Source organism: Cnephaeus nilssonii, assembly GCF_951640355.1.
Source record: "Cnephaeus nilssonii genome assembly, chromosome: 21".
Classification (NCBI taxonomy): Eukaryota; Metazoa; Chordata; class Mammalia; order Chiroptera; family Vespertilionidae; genus Cnephaeus; species Cnephaeus nilssonii.
Window position 1 is genome coordinate 17,922,424 of NC_137092.1, and position 13,826 is coordinate 17,936,249.

General features: G+C 40.9%; 1 protein-coding gene across 9 annotated transcripts in view; it reads left to right on the forward strand.

Annotated features, from left to right (window-relative positions):
• The first annotated feature begins 6,684 nt into the window (after positions 1-6,684).
• Positions 6,685-13,826, forward strand: part of DNM3 (dynamin 3) — a 373,749-nt gene continuing 366,607 nt past the window's right edge. For all 9 annotated transcript variants that reach the window (XM_079761529.1, XM_079761527.1, XM_079761525.1 and 6 more), the window contains exon 1: positions 6,685-6,995. In XM_079761529.1, coding sequence (XP_079617655.1) covers positions 6,835-6,995 — 161 coding nt within the window. In that variant the 5' untranslated portion in view covers positions 6,685-6,834. The remainder of the gene's footprint in view (positions 6,996-13,826) is intronic.

A 13,826-nucleotide genomic window follows, 5' to 3' on the forward strand; every position in this document is an offset into this window, starting at 1 on the left:
AGCAGGGCTGAGTGGGACTTCTACTTGGGCAGTCACCAAGGAAGGTCTATAGATGCCTCTGTAGGGAGTGGCCACTTTTGGAGAACTTTGGCTCTGTGGACCCTGGGTTTCTTTGCACAGTTTTGCTTGAGAATCTGGAAATTTTCTTGTGTCATTGGCTACCTTGAGACAATTTTAAGCCTTTTACAGCTGTACATGGAGAGCAACAAAAGTTATAAAGGAATTCAGCTTAAATGTAATTTCTCCATCACAGTTAGTATTAGGCCATTTTTTGCTTCCTCTTAACTCTGCTTCCTGGACCTCCTTCCATATTTGTGAAAACTCATCTTGCTTTTCATTACTCTGTCATGCTTGATTCCCAGTATTGTTACTTTAAAAAACTGTTTTTATTGAGTTTAGAGAGAGGAAGGGAGAGAAAGAGAGAAGGAGAGAGACATCAGTGTGAGAGAGAAACATTAGTTGGCTGCCTCCTGCACGCCCCCTCCTGGGGATTGAGCCCGCAACCCAGGCGTGTGCCCTGACTGGGAATCTAACTAACCTTTTGGTGATGGGATGCCCAACCGAGCAACACCAACCAGGGTGTGAATTGTTACTTTCAGGTATGCCCTCTGTATAGTTATTTGTGGGCTCTTCTTAAGAGTGCTCTTCCACAATTCTAACTTAGCAGATTCCTTCCTTAGCAGAAGGAATCCTACATCTGATGAGGTACATGAATGGGTAAGATACCTGAAGATATTTTCATCACATAGATTTCTATCACCTAAACCAGTTAGAAATTACAGTTAATCAAGAAAAGAACCTTTTGCTAATTAATAAAATATATTTACAATTCATGAATAGGTTTGGATAATTATAAGTAAAACATCTAATAATTATTTGGTACTGTGCAGTTTATAGACTATTTCAGTGTTCATTATTTATTTGCTTTCACAGTAGCTCTCTAAATTAAGAAGAACAGACATTAATATACCTCTTTTACAGATGAAATTACAGGCAAGGAGGGTGAGTCATTCAGCCAGTAGGAACGAATTCCAATCTGCTAACTCTAAGTCGTGGCAATGGAAACAATTGATGTAAAGATAAAACCTGCTCTTGTTCACAAGCAACAGCTTACCATGCATTTTTCAATCTCAGTATTAGGTTGATAATGTAGGTACTACTATAGTATTACTAGGTTCAAGGTTTTCACCTGAGGATGACCCAAGTATCTCCTAAAGCACAGCAGAGAGCATCTCCTGTAGTTCTTAGCTGTGTGCCATTGACCAAGTCGCCTTATCTTTGATTTCCTCTCTTTTTTCTTAATGGTGAAACAGGATTGCTGTTGCTCTCTGACTGTTTGTTATTGCTTCAAAGGCAGCAGTGTATCTCTAATGAAAGAACAGACAGAGAATGGTTTGTGGATATAGAGTGTTCAAAAGCAGTGTATTTCGTCACCGCCATCCTTGGCAAAGGTCCAGGAGGGAGGCAGTTGGGCCTCACATGTCTACTCAGAGGTGAGCTTTGCTGAGCTTGACATTTCTCCCTTTAAGTGAAAGAGGAGACCATGTGAAATAGTCAGGTTGTTTTAGGACAGTCATTCTGGTGGGTTTATGAGACCCTCTCCACTCTTGTCCCCTTGCCCCACACCCAGACCACTTCCCTGAGCTGGCACCGATAAAATGTCATCTTTCCTAAGAGATAATTTATAATGGCTTAAGGTGTTTCTTTCCCTGCTCCCAAGTGATATTTTTCCATCAACATAGTACTGAAAAAAATCCCATAAGAATGTCTCTATAGTGATAGAATTTTGCAGATATTGCACATTTCTTGGGGGTTAGGTGTATTTTTACTTTGGACTTTCAAAACACAGCATGATTATGGCTGCCTGGTACTAAGGTTGTTCCAAGGCTCAGACTATCATATTATTATAATATTACCATTGTATTATGATAATACCTCTGTATTACCATTACGCCATATAGAAAGAAGTATATCATAGTGTGGGGTTCAATCCTGGGTCAGGGTACATACAAGAATCGACCAATGAATGCATAAATAAGTGGAACAACAAATTGATGTTCTCTCTCTCTCTCTCTCTCTCTCTCTCTCTCTCTCTCTCTCTCTCTCTTCCTCTCTTCCTCTCTTTCTCTCTCTCCCCCTTCCTTTCTCTCTCAAAATCAATTAAAAAACAAAAGTATGTCATAAATGCCATAGGTTATTTTTATTACTGTATAATTTACATGAAACAAAATGCACCATTTTAAGTGTATAGTTCAATGAGTTTTGACACACGTACAACCATGTAAACACCACTACCGTTCAGTTATAGTTTCCACATGTCCCCTTGCAGTCAATCCCCTGTCCCAACCCTCTGCCCCAGACTGCTTTCTGTTGTCATAGACTAGCTCTGCTTTTTCTAGGATTTCATATAAATGTATTCATATAAGATGTAACCTTTTATGTCTGGCTTATTGATTACATAGATTATGGTGTATGCTTGAAGCAAACAAAATTCAGTTCATTTAACTGCTTTCCTGAAGTTGTGGCTAATCTACAGTTTGGTGTACTAAATGAACTCTTGGCTAATGATAGTTCATGTCACCATCATGGCCAGGGCTTGTGACATTTCTGCTCTTTGAGTCAGAAAGAAATGCTTCTCATTTTAAAATCTTAGTTATATTTGGCCAGTTATCAGCTGCTAGTGAGTGGCAAAGGCTTGCAGATAGGGGAGATTGTGGACTCTCTTGTTTCTATTTACAAAGTTATTTTAACCTTACATTATGCCACACCTTTGCTGTTGCTAAGCTGGTGTGTATGTGAACTGTCTAGAGGCCTGATGCATGAAATTTGTGCAAGAGTAGGCCTTCCTTCCCCCGGCTGCCGGCACAGGCTTCCCTCTGGCACCTGGGACAGGGCTTCTTTCGCAGAGAGTGGCCCCGCCCACCTGCCCCAGCCCGCTGGTTGGTGGCCTTGGCCTCCCTCTGCCAGGTGATCATGGGGCAATGGCTGGGCCCCCAACCAATCACATCGCACCGGCCTTGGCTGGCCTGGCACCAGTGGGTGTCATAGCATGGTCCTGGCTGGTTGTCCAGATTGTCATCCTGTTGGTCGTTCTGCTGTTTGGGTGTTTGGTTGATTTGCATATTACGATTTTATTATATAGGATTATGGTTCAATCAGATGGCATTTATTCAACTGTTCAAACTGTAAAAGTAATGCATACTCATCATAGAATGTTTGAGAAACAAAAGGAAAAGGACAGTAATTTTTCCCCCCATACTTTCTTGTAGAGAATAATATTAAATTTTGGGGCACATTTCTTTTGTGGTCTTTTATGTAGATATGGTAATACTTTATATAAAATTTTGTATCCTGCTTTTTAAATTTAATATTTTATTCATAGCATTTCTCTATGTAATTGAAAAATCTTCATAAACTTAATTTTAAATGATAATTTATAGCCTACCTTTAATATATCATCATTAATTATAATTATATGTGTATATATATATAGAGAGATTAATAATTCAATAAATGAGAATTAAAAAGCTCTGGGGGACCTTCCTTTTAAAAGGAATCCTGCTCTATTCTAGTATATGTAGTTTATACTTACAGCAGAGCCCAGCTATACCTACTCCATAGATGGAAACACAAGCTGGCTGCCACATCAGACTTAAGTGATGTAGAGAGTTCTTCCTAACCCTTCTCTATTCACAAGGTAAACTTGGCATTGGCATTTCCTGTGTGTGGATTTAGCTATGCTTCCATGAGACTACTGGTGAGTTTCCATCTGTCGGATCTCAAATTGACAGAAGTGATAGGGGTAGGAGACTGGAGTGTTCTTCCTGAGTTATTTTGCTTCCTGATGACAGCTGATGAAAAACATGGGCAATAAAACTTGGAGTCTTTGCTTTCTCATCATCCCTTTAGGCTAAAGGAGAGAGGACCCAGAGAGATGTGTCAACTACAATGGCTACAGGGCTGAGTGTCTGTGTGTCTGTATGGATGCCAACTGGGTTTAATAGAACTCAAAAGATGCCTGAGGACAAGCTGATTTGTAGTAAGATCTAAAACCCACCCATGAGATAAACCCCTGGAAAAACAACTGAAGGACTTCAATAGGTCCTAACCTGTACACAAAGTAGTAAATATTATTACCCAGTGATTCTGACCCTGGAGGACATGACAAATGTTTAATGTTTCTGTTCAGTTCTGCCTCGTAAGTATTGATGAGCACTGATCTAGGCTCTGTGGGAAGGGTATGAAATGTGATTCTGCAGTAATGTGACTAATTTAAAAAAAAACATGAATTCCTGAGTTCATATAGTCAATCATGTGCTGCTCTTCTTTGAAAGGTTAAATATTTTTCCAGGGATGTCTTCACTTCTCCAAAACTTTCTAACTCCTCTCTTTAGAGTTTGCCTTCAGCCTGTAGCATATTTTAAAAATATATATATATAATATGAATATATATGTGTGTGTATATAATACATAGTATAGATTTAAATTTTATTTTTAACCCTCACCCGAGGTTATTTTTCCATTGATTTTTAGAGAGAGTGGAAGAGAGAAATATCGATGTGAGAGAAACACATCGATTGGTTGCCTCCTGTACCCGCCCCTGCACGTGCCCCAACCATGGCCTGGGCCAGGGAGGAGCCTGCAACCCAGGTAGGAGCCCTTTTTAAAATATATTTTATTGATTTTTTACAGAGAGGAAGGGAGAGGGATAGAGAGGTAGAAACATCAATGAGAGAAAAACATCAATCAGCCTCCTGCACACCTCCTACTGGGGATGTGCCGGCAACCAAGGTACATGCCCTTGACCGGAATCGAATCTGGGACCTTTCAGTCCACAGGACGATGCTCTATCCATTGAGCCAAACCAGTTAGGGCCAGGTAGGAGCCCTTGAGTGGAATGGAACCTGGGACCCTTCAGTCTGCAGGCCAACATTCTATCCCCTGAGCCAAACCAAATAGGGCTAGGTCTACTTTTTAGAATTAGCTAAAAGTTATTTGACTAAGTCCTGTGAATGAGGTAGGGGTTCGACATGAATACTATTCTGTTAATCTAAAATGATGTGTGACTGTGGAATACTGACTTTTGATTTCAGTGGAAGAGTTCCACTGACATTGTGTGAAATGTAGTATTATTGCAATAAATCAGTCACTTCTCAAAATGATCCTGAAGGAAAATACTCATTTAGATATAAGAGCTTTGATATGTTTATAAAAAGTTCTAACTTCTTAGATAGAGAGCCATGCCTGAAAAAGGCTGTTAAACTTTAGGATATTTCTTCCTGGCTAGGAAGGTGATGTGGAAAAAATGTGATAGAGAGCAAGAGAAGAGATAGATAGATAGACAGATAGATAGATAGAGATAGTGCTATGGTGTCTCCTCTAGGGACACTAATCCTATTGGATTAGGGCTCCACCCTTATGACCCCATTGAACCTTAATTATTTCTTTACTCCAACTATAGCCACACTGAGGGTTAGGACTTCAACATATGAAGTTTGAGGAGACAGTTCAGTCCATAGTGCCCTTGGAACTACATTGTGTTGTAATAATTTGCTCATATCTGTCTCCAGTGGACTGTGGTCTTCTTAAGTGCTAATCACTGTGCTTGCTGGGCATTGAGAATCACAAAGATTGATCTTGTCTCCAGGGAGCTTGTCATTTAGTTCTATCAGTTTCAGAGGCTCTAGGGGAGAATCTGTTGCTTTGCCTTTTCCAATTTCTAGAGGCTGCCTGCATTCCTTGGCTTGTGACCTCCATTTCTCCATCTTCAAAGCCAGCAAGTTGTACCATGTGACCACTCTTCTTTAGTCACATCTCCCTCTGGCATGACTGGGAAAGGCATAACGCATGAGACATGGCAAGGCCCATGAATGAAATCCTGACAATTATGGGTATTTGAAAAGAGGAATTTTCTAAGGAGACTAAGAAAAACATGTCCATTTATCTTTGTGTCTCCCACCATCAGACACAGGACCCAAAGGCAAGTCTTCTCGATTTGCTTAATTTAACTGAATGGGTGCAGAGTACATGGTAATGGTTATTGATGGACCCTATAGAAGGGGGTGGATTGGGAGGAGGAATGGTGTGAGGAGTAGCCAAGGACAGCATGAGCTTGGTAGATTGGAGCGGGAGAGAGGTGAGGGGGAAGCACTACAGACTCCACTTTAGCTTGGGCGGGCGGGGCGGATGGAGTCATCAAAGTTGAATAATTAGGTGGAGTCAGACTACGCCGGGCCTGAAATGGATGTCAGGAGAATTTAGATTCCAACAGGCCACCTCCCCGGTAAGATTCGGGTTCTGGAGCAGAGCGTGAGAACATGAGATATCCTTTGGGGAATTGTCCTCTGGAGGTGGGGCACTGATGACTGGTGGTGGTGGTGATGATGGTGACAGTACTGAGTCGTTAGCGGTGGCAGAGCTTTCGCCTGGACTTTGGCTGTGCAGTTGCTGAAAGGGAGCAGTGTCGCCGGCTGCTGATTGGGTGCTGACCCAGGGCTGTAACTCTGCTCCGCGGAAGGCGGAGGTGGAGGCGGAGGCATCTGGCCGCAGCTGGGAGGCAGTGCGTGCGCGCTGTCTGGGAACCCTGGGGCGGGGCTGCCACCGGGCGGGGCGGTCTGGGAACCCGGCCACGCCCCCACTGCCTGCGCAGGCGCGCTGCGGGCTGTTAGCTGTCAGGAGCCCAGCGGCGGGCCAGCGGGCAGGGCGGCGGGATCCGACGTGGGCGCTGGACCGGGCTGACTGAACCCCATTGACTGAACCCCGCGCGGCCCGGCTCCTGGCCAGGAAGCCGAGACCAGCAGAGACCCGCGGGCAGCCGGCGGCGGTGCAGGCAGGATGGGGAACCGGGAGATGGAGGAGCTGATCCCGCTGGTGAACCGTCTGCAGGACGCCTTCTCGGCGCTGGGGCAGAGCTGCCTGCTGGAGCTGCCGCAGATTGCCGTGGTGGGCGGCCAGAGCGCCGGCAAGAGCTCGGTGCTGGAGAACTTCGTGGGCAGGTGAGTGCAGGGTGCAGAGGTGGCTACCTGCTCTGGCCCTTGGAGCCTGGGGTGGGGGTGGGGGGCTGCGGTGGAATGGAGGGGGACAGTGGTGCCGGGGCACGGGTGGGGTCGTATGGCTGCGGGGGAACCCCTCGCTCCCTCGCCCCGCCACGCCTGGTGGCCCTCCTGTCTGCCTTTCATCCTGCAATACAAAGCCATTTCCTCCGCGTCCTCCGCCCGGGGTGTGTGTGGGGGGGTCCGCCCCAGGATGGACTTCCCCCGGCAGCGCGCACGCCAGCCCTGGGCAGCCAGTGCCCTGCCCCCGGTTCCCGGCTCCACATCTCCTCCTTTCCCACCAGCCTCCCGGCGGGGCTCGCGGGGCTGTGGGGTTCATCCCCCCCCCCCTCCCCGCCTCCGCGTGGAGATGCCCCGCTACCCGCCCTGCTTCTCTGCTTCTCTCAGCTGTGTCTACTGTTCGAGACAGTCGTCGCCTGCCCCTGGCGAGGGGAGGCGGGGTGCGAGGAGAAAGACCTCGTTTGTTGTGGTGCAGCTTTATCCAGCGACACTTCCCCACCATTCTCCTCCCAGGGAGTCCAGAATAAAAGGTGGTGTGTTTGCCTGAGCACCTAATTCACAGCTCCAGGCCTGTGCCAGAGAAACCGAGGCGCAGACTCTGAGCCGGGGGGGGGGGGGGGGGGGGGCGGGACGTGGACCTGGGTTGCCCAGGTGCCTTGTCATTCCTGCATCATTTCGGAACTGACCAGCATCTTTCTCGCCCTCTCTCTGCGCCCCCTCCCCCAGCATCCCTTCCCTTCCCTTTCCTAAGCTGAGATTGGGCCTGCGAATCTTCAAGATAACAGGCTGCATCTAAATTATAGCTAGGAGTTTTTTCGCGACTCTTCATACAGAAAAAGCTAAGGGATTTATTTTGAATTGGGAATCAGCATTTCTTCCACCGAGCAATTCAGGCGGGATTAAGTTACTTTAAGGGGCCTTGCCTACGGAGTGCAGACATTTGCTAAGAAAAGCCCATTTCGAAAGCATTATGAAAGCTGAAATTTGTTTCCAGGTGGAAACAGCCGAGAGAGTGGGCCGGAGGGGGGAGTTTCCAGAAATTGTACTTCACTCTTTTTATTTGTCAGGTTAGTGATTTGGGATTCAGAAGGGTCCTCCTGTTCCTGTTCCTTTTTGTTGTTGTTAGTGTTTGGTGATGTGTAAGATTTAGATATTCCCACACCTCCTTTGGGACTATCAGTATCCATAACGTGCATTTCTTATTCTCTCAGATGATGCACTATCTCTCAGATGGTTCTCTATTTTGCACCCCCCCACCCCCGAACTAGAAAACCAAGAAGCCTAATAAAAAACTAAAATTGCCAACAATTGGCTGGTATTTTTTAATAAGTCACTTAATCACTTTGCCTTGGTTTTATCATTTATTTTGAATGATGGTAAAGCATTTTGCCTATGTCATCATAGTCATGACGAAGTGTTGGAGGAATATGTATTTCACAAGAAACAGTCACATACTTAAGGGTCTTTACTTTCTTTGATTTATTGCTAATGAAATTCACTAAATAGAAAGTGGTATCCTTAGGGAAAGTGAGGTTTGATGACAATGTATTTTGGGGTTTACATACTCCAGAGCATTTGACATAATGTCTTAATAGTAATTTAACTACTTTTGGTTTTTAGACAGATACTTATAGATTAAAATTGTAAGTAATTCAAATGCAATCACCATATTTTTATGCATCTTTCATACATTTACTTGGATGAACCACAATTATAATTAAACAATTATAAATACAGTGTTTGTGGCAAGAGCTTTTAAATCTAATGTCAATTTTATGTACATATTCATTCTGTTCTTTAGGTTTTCAAATCCTAACCTACTTCTTAATGCCATAGTAAAATTGTGGCATTAAGATTTCCCCTCACTAGCTATATTCTTTTGAAATGAGAATTTTAAAAAAGAGATATGGAAGAGTAAAATACTTTAGTTTGAACATTTTCATGATAGAATGAAAAATGGGGACATTATAAATATTATGCAAATCAGAGCATTTACTGGAATACATTAGTAATTTGTTATACTTTTAAACTTTTACCAATAATTAATTACTGTTAGAATGTCAAATAAAAGAAAAGGATGGACATAGAGGGAAAAGCTCATTTAATACATATATAAAGGGTTTATTATCTGTAGAGATGATACCTGCCTAGCAGAGCCTATATAATAGGAGAACATTTAATTAAAAAGGTCATTTGGTTTTAGGAAAGGTTTCAGTCATTGAATTATTGAGGAATCTAATTTCTAATTATAAACCAACTTTAGGGGAAAATGAGTTCTCTCTTTTAAGAAATTCATCATAGGCAGAAAAAACTACTCGTATTCTACTATAACCTTTTATCTTTCTATTATCCAGAAATTATGCACTAAAGATAAGGTCCTTTCCTTTGAGGATGGAACTTTTCTCTTTCACATGTTTTTAAGACTGACCCCTGTGCAGTTTTCATTTTAAGACTGACTATGTGCAGTTATTGAATGTAATAATAAAACAAGGGGCCATTGTTTGTGTAAATCAATAGTGTTTGTATATCATTTATGCTTTTCAAATAATGATGCATTTTCTCCTCAGTATTTGACAATCCACGCTTAGTGGACTAATCCTTCTTCTCCTCTCGGATTGTTTCTTTATGTTGATCCTTTTTGACACCATTGAATGAATTTGGATGTGAATGTGTTTACTTCATTTAACTGTAGCTGTAAAATTTAATTTTTGGGTGACAAGTTTGAGATTGTCATGACTAAAATGAGGCATGAATGAACTACTTGTTTGTGATTTTTCTTGCTGAAGTGATGCATTTACATATTAATGTGATATAGTATGAGTAACCAGATTGTTCTTCTGGTTGTTCAGATGAGATATATGCTGGCAGTGAGAGGCAGCTTTTGAATAGGAGTTGAGACTCGATCTGAATATGGAGGTTCACTTACTGGCCTGAGGTCTGTCCATTGGTCTGGTTTGTGTACAGAAGAATTGAACTTATTCAACTATCTTTACATCCAGTTTTTTCTTTTTACAGCACAGTGAGATGTTGATGATGATGATACTTGACATTTATTGTTTGCTATGTAAGCATCTTGTGCTAGTCTAGGTACTTTTACAAGGATAATCTTATTTAATCCTCATAAAACCCCAAAGAGAAAGGTACTCTTATGAGTCCTGCTTTACAGAAGAGGAAATTGGGATTTGGAGAGTTTGAGTAACTTGGTAAAGGCTAATTTAACATAAAAATAGTAGTGCTAGGATTCAACCTGAGGTGTCTGGGCTCTGTACATATTTTCTGAAACCTGAGTGCCACTTTGCCCCTCCATATTGAGACTCTCCAATGTCTCTGATAAATGCTTTTAACTTATTTTTTGATCACACTTAAAAGTACCACCTAAATAAATAAGAAGCTGCTACATTGATACTTTTATTTACATTTATTTATGTATGTCTACCATGACTCATTTCACAGAGGATTTTAGGCGAAAACAACGTTAGTTAGAACATATATTTCTTTAATATATTAGACATCCTTGAAGGGAGCTCTAGAATGTAATTGGGTTGTTTATTTAACTGTGTGTTTAGAGTACATATAACTTGTTTATAGAGATGTTAAGTGAAAACTGTACTAGTTGCTAATGTGCAAATGTTTTTTTAATGATATGCTTGTTAGAACATTAGTTCTTTGACGCTAATTATCTAGACAGAGGAGTCTACATTATTTGACTCTAGCCTGACTCTACATTATTTGAGTCTACATTATTTGACTGGTAAATAGACTTTCAATTTTGCACAAAAAGAATAGGTTTTGTGATTTCTGGGGACCAAATAAAAGATTTTTTTAAAATTACTATGTTGAGGGGAGATCATTTCAATGTGGAAATGTCAAATAATGTATATGTATTTAATTGTGAGGTTTCTAAAGATGGACTTGTTGATTATCAAATTAAGTTGTTTTGTGGGAGAACTTCAAAAGTGAGCCATTTGGTGTTGTTGTTGAATGGACATGACCAGATAATTTAAAAAAAAATCCAAGTCAGTTATATAACTTATATATAGACACTAATCTATTCTTAAATCCTTTGATTTCAAGAGAGTATTTAAAAATTGAAGAGGTGAGAGTTCTCTAATTGCAAATGAGATTAGGTACGAAGCATCAATATCAGTAAAACTTCTTAATTCAGAAATAGGTTTGTATTGAGGGAAAAGATTTTTTAAAAATATCAAAGCATTCGAATCAGTGAATATTTCTCAACAAATGGCTTCCAAGTATTAAAGTTATTAGATAAATGGGTGATGTCAATTAAAATGTGATAATTGTTGAAAATCATACTTCATGGTTCCCAAGAGTCTATTTAAATAAAGTATCAGAAACATGAACTTTAAAATCCAACAATAAATTGCTAAAACCTGGAATTACGAAGATATTTTTGTTGAATTAACATCACATAACATACTTCTAGGCTATCACAAATTTGTAGTTGGATTTAACTACCACAATCAACTTAATTTTTAAAATTAACATCCAAGAAGCAATACAATTAAATGAACTGTCTTGGATAGGATATCTTTGTTTTAGAATTTACTTATGATAAACATGTTAAAAAAAAACGGACTTGATTAACTTCTTTAAGAATGAAGTTGGGCAGGCAGTCATTCAGAACTCTGGAGGAATGGAAACCTAATAGTTAGCTATGCTGAAGGTAGGCTATTGGGTTCTCTACCAATGGAACACACATTTAATATAGTAGTGTTTTTTGTTTGTTTTTTTTTGGTAGGTAGTACCTTTTGTTAGGGCTAACAAGTGGAGTTAAATTATGATGGCTTACTTATTATTATGTTTTATTTATTTTTAAGAGAGGACTACAAACAACTAAAAGAAATAGATGTTTTTTTTCCTCTCCCACCAGAGCCAAGTCAAGAGAGCTCCAAGCTGGTGTACTGTATAGAATGCCTACCTCTAAGTCTGCTTTGCAATTTCTCATACTCTCAGCATGAATTTGAACATAAATCGAATGCATAAAGTGATATGAAACACATTTCTATAAAGTGGAAGGAAGAAGGGGGTCAGTATTTGGATACCATTGGATGAATTTAGATGTGAATGTGTTTACTTCACTTACTGGGTGGCAGGCATGGACACTGTTCCACACTTTCCATGCCTTCCTTACCTTACCTGTTTTCACATACCTGTCAATAGGGCAGGAAACTTCTGATTAGAGAAACAAGTAATTTGGGAAGGATCGTGACTAGTAAATGGACAAGCTGGGATTTAGCCTTGGACATGACTCCTATTGGTACTGTTGAGAAACATGGGAAGGAAAGTAAATGGCCGTACATTTATTGAGTTCTAAGTATACTGGATAAAAATATAGGCCCTGTCCGGGTAGCTCAGTTGGTTAGAGTGTTGTCCTGATACACCAAGGTTGCGGGTTTGATCCCTAGTTAGGGCACATACAAGAAGCAAACAATGGATGCATACATAAGTGGAACAACAAATTAATGTTGTTCTCTCTCCCCCTTTCTCTCCCAATATGAGAGTATTTAAAAATTCAAGAGATAAGAGTTCTCTAATTGCAAATGCGATTACACACACACACACACACACACACACACACACACACACACACACACTCACACACGGAAGTAAACTAATAAACTGACATCCTAAGGTATGAGACCACAATTGTCAAATGAGTTTATAAAATTAAGGCAGTTGGGTATAATGCAAACTAGTTGGGACAAAATAATTTAAACTCTGTCATTTTATTTTTACAAAAAAAGAAAACAAGCCAGAAAAATTACAGTTCTGAAACTGAATTGGGATATGGGTGGAAAGTAGACAATATATGAGTTTCCAATGTCATTTGGCAGCCAATATCATTCTAGCTCAAGGCTGCATGTACTGAAGTATCAATGTCAAAGCAGGGAGGTGGTGATCTGTGTCTGACTTGACAACAAGGCATTGAATTTAGACCGTTACTTTATCACAAAGAGATACTGTGTATTGGAGAGGACCCAGGAGGAGAAGAGCAGGAAAGAAAAGAGGTTGGAGAGATTAAAACTATAACTAGGTGTAGAAGAGGCTAATTGAGAGTGAGATACATCGGATCAACTGCTCTGAAAGGACCTCAAGGCATTAATACGTGAGAGTAATGAAATTCTACTTTTTTTTTTAAAGAATAAGGCATTTAGCCCTAGCCAGTTTGGCTCAGTGGCTAAAGCGTAAGCCTTCGGACTGAATGGTCCCGGGTTCAATTCTGGTCAAGGGCAAGTACCTCGGTTGCAGACTCCTCCCCCGGCCCTGGTCAGGTGCTTGCAGGAGGCAACCAATCAATGTGTTTCTCTCACATTGATATTTCTCTCTGTCTTTTCTTCTCTCTTCCACTCTTTCTAAAAATCAGTGGAAAAATATCCTGGGAAGAGGATAAAAAGAAAAAAGAAAAAGGATAAGGCATTTATTTAAAATAGTGTAGTAACTGAAGACAAAATGTCAGGGAAACTGTTCAAAAGTCAAATTTGAGATGGAATGTGTTATTTAGAAAGAGGGAATGTTAGAGGCAGAGGATTGACCTTAAATGATTTGCATTTCTTGAGTTAATCATGATTCCAACAAATTAGAGGGTTTATTAATACCACGTTGGTGATTTTTTAATTTTATTGTTGTTACAGGTAGCTTAGCTTTTCTTTTATCAGTAGTAAGGACTGGCATTTCACTAGGTTCTGTAAGACGCTTTCTTCTGGCATAATTTTTGCTAACTTCCTGGAGCTACATTAGGATACAGAGAACCAA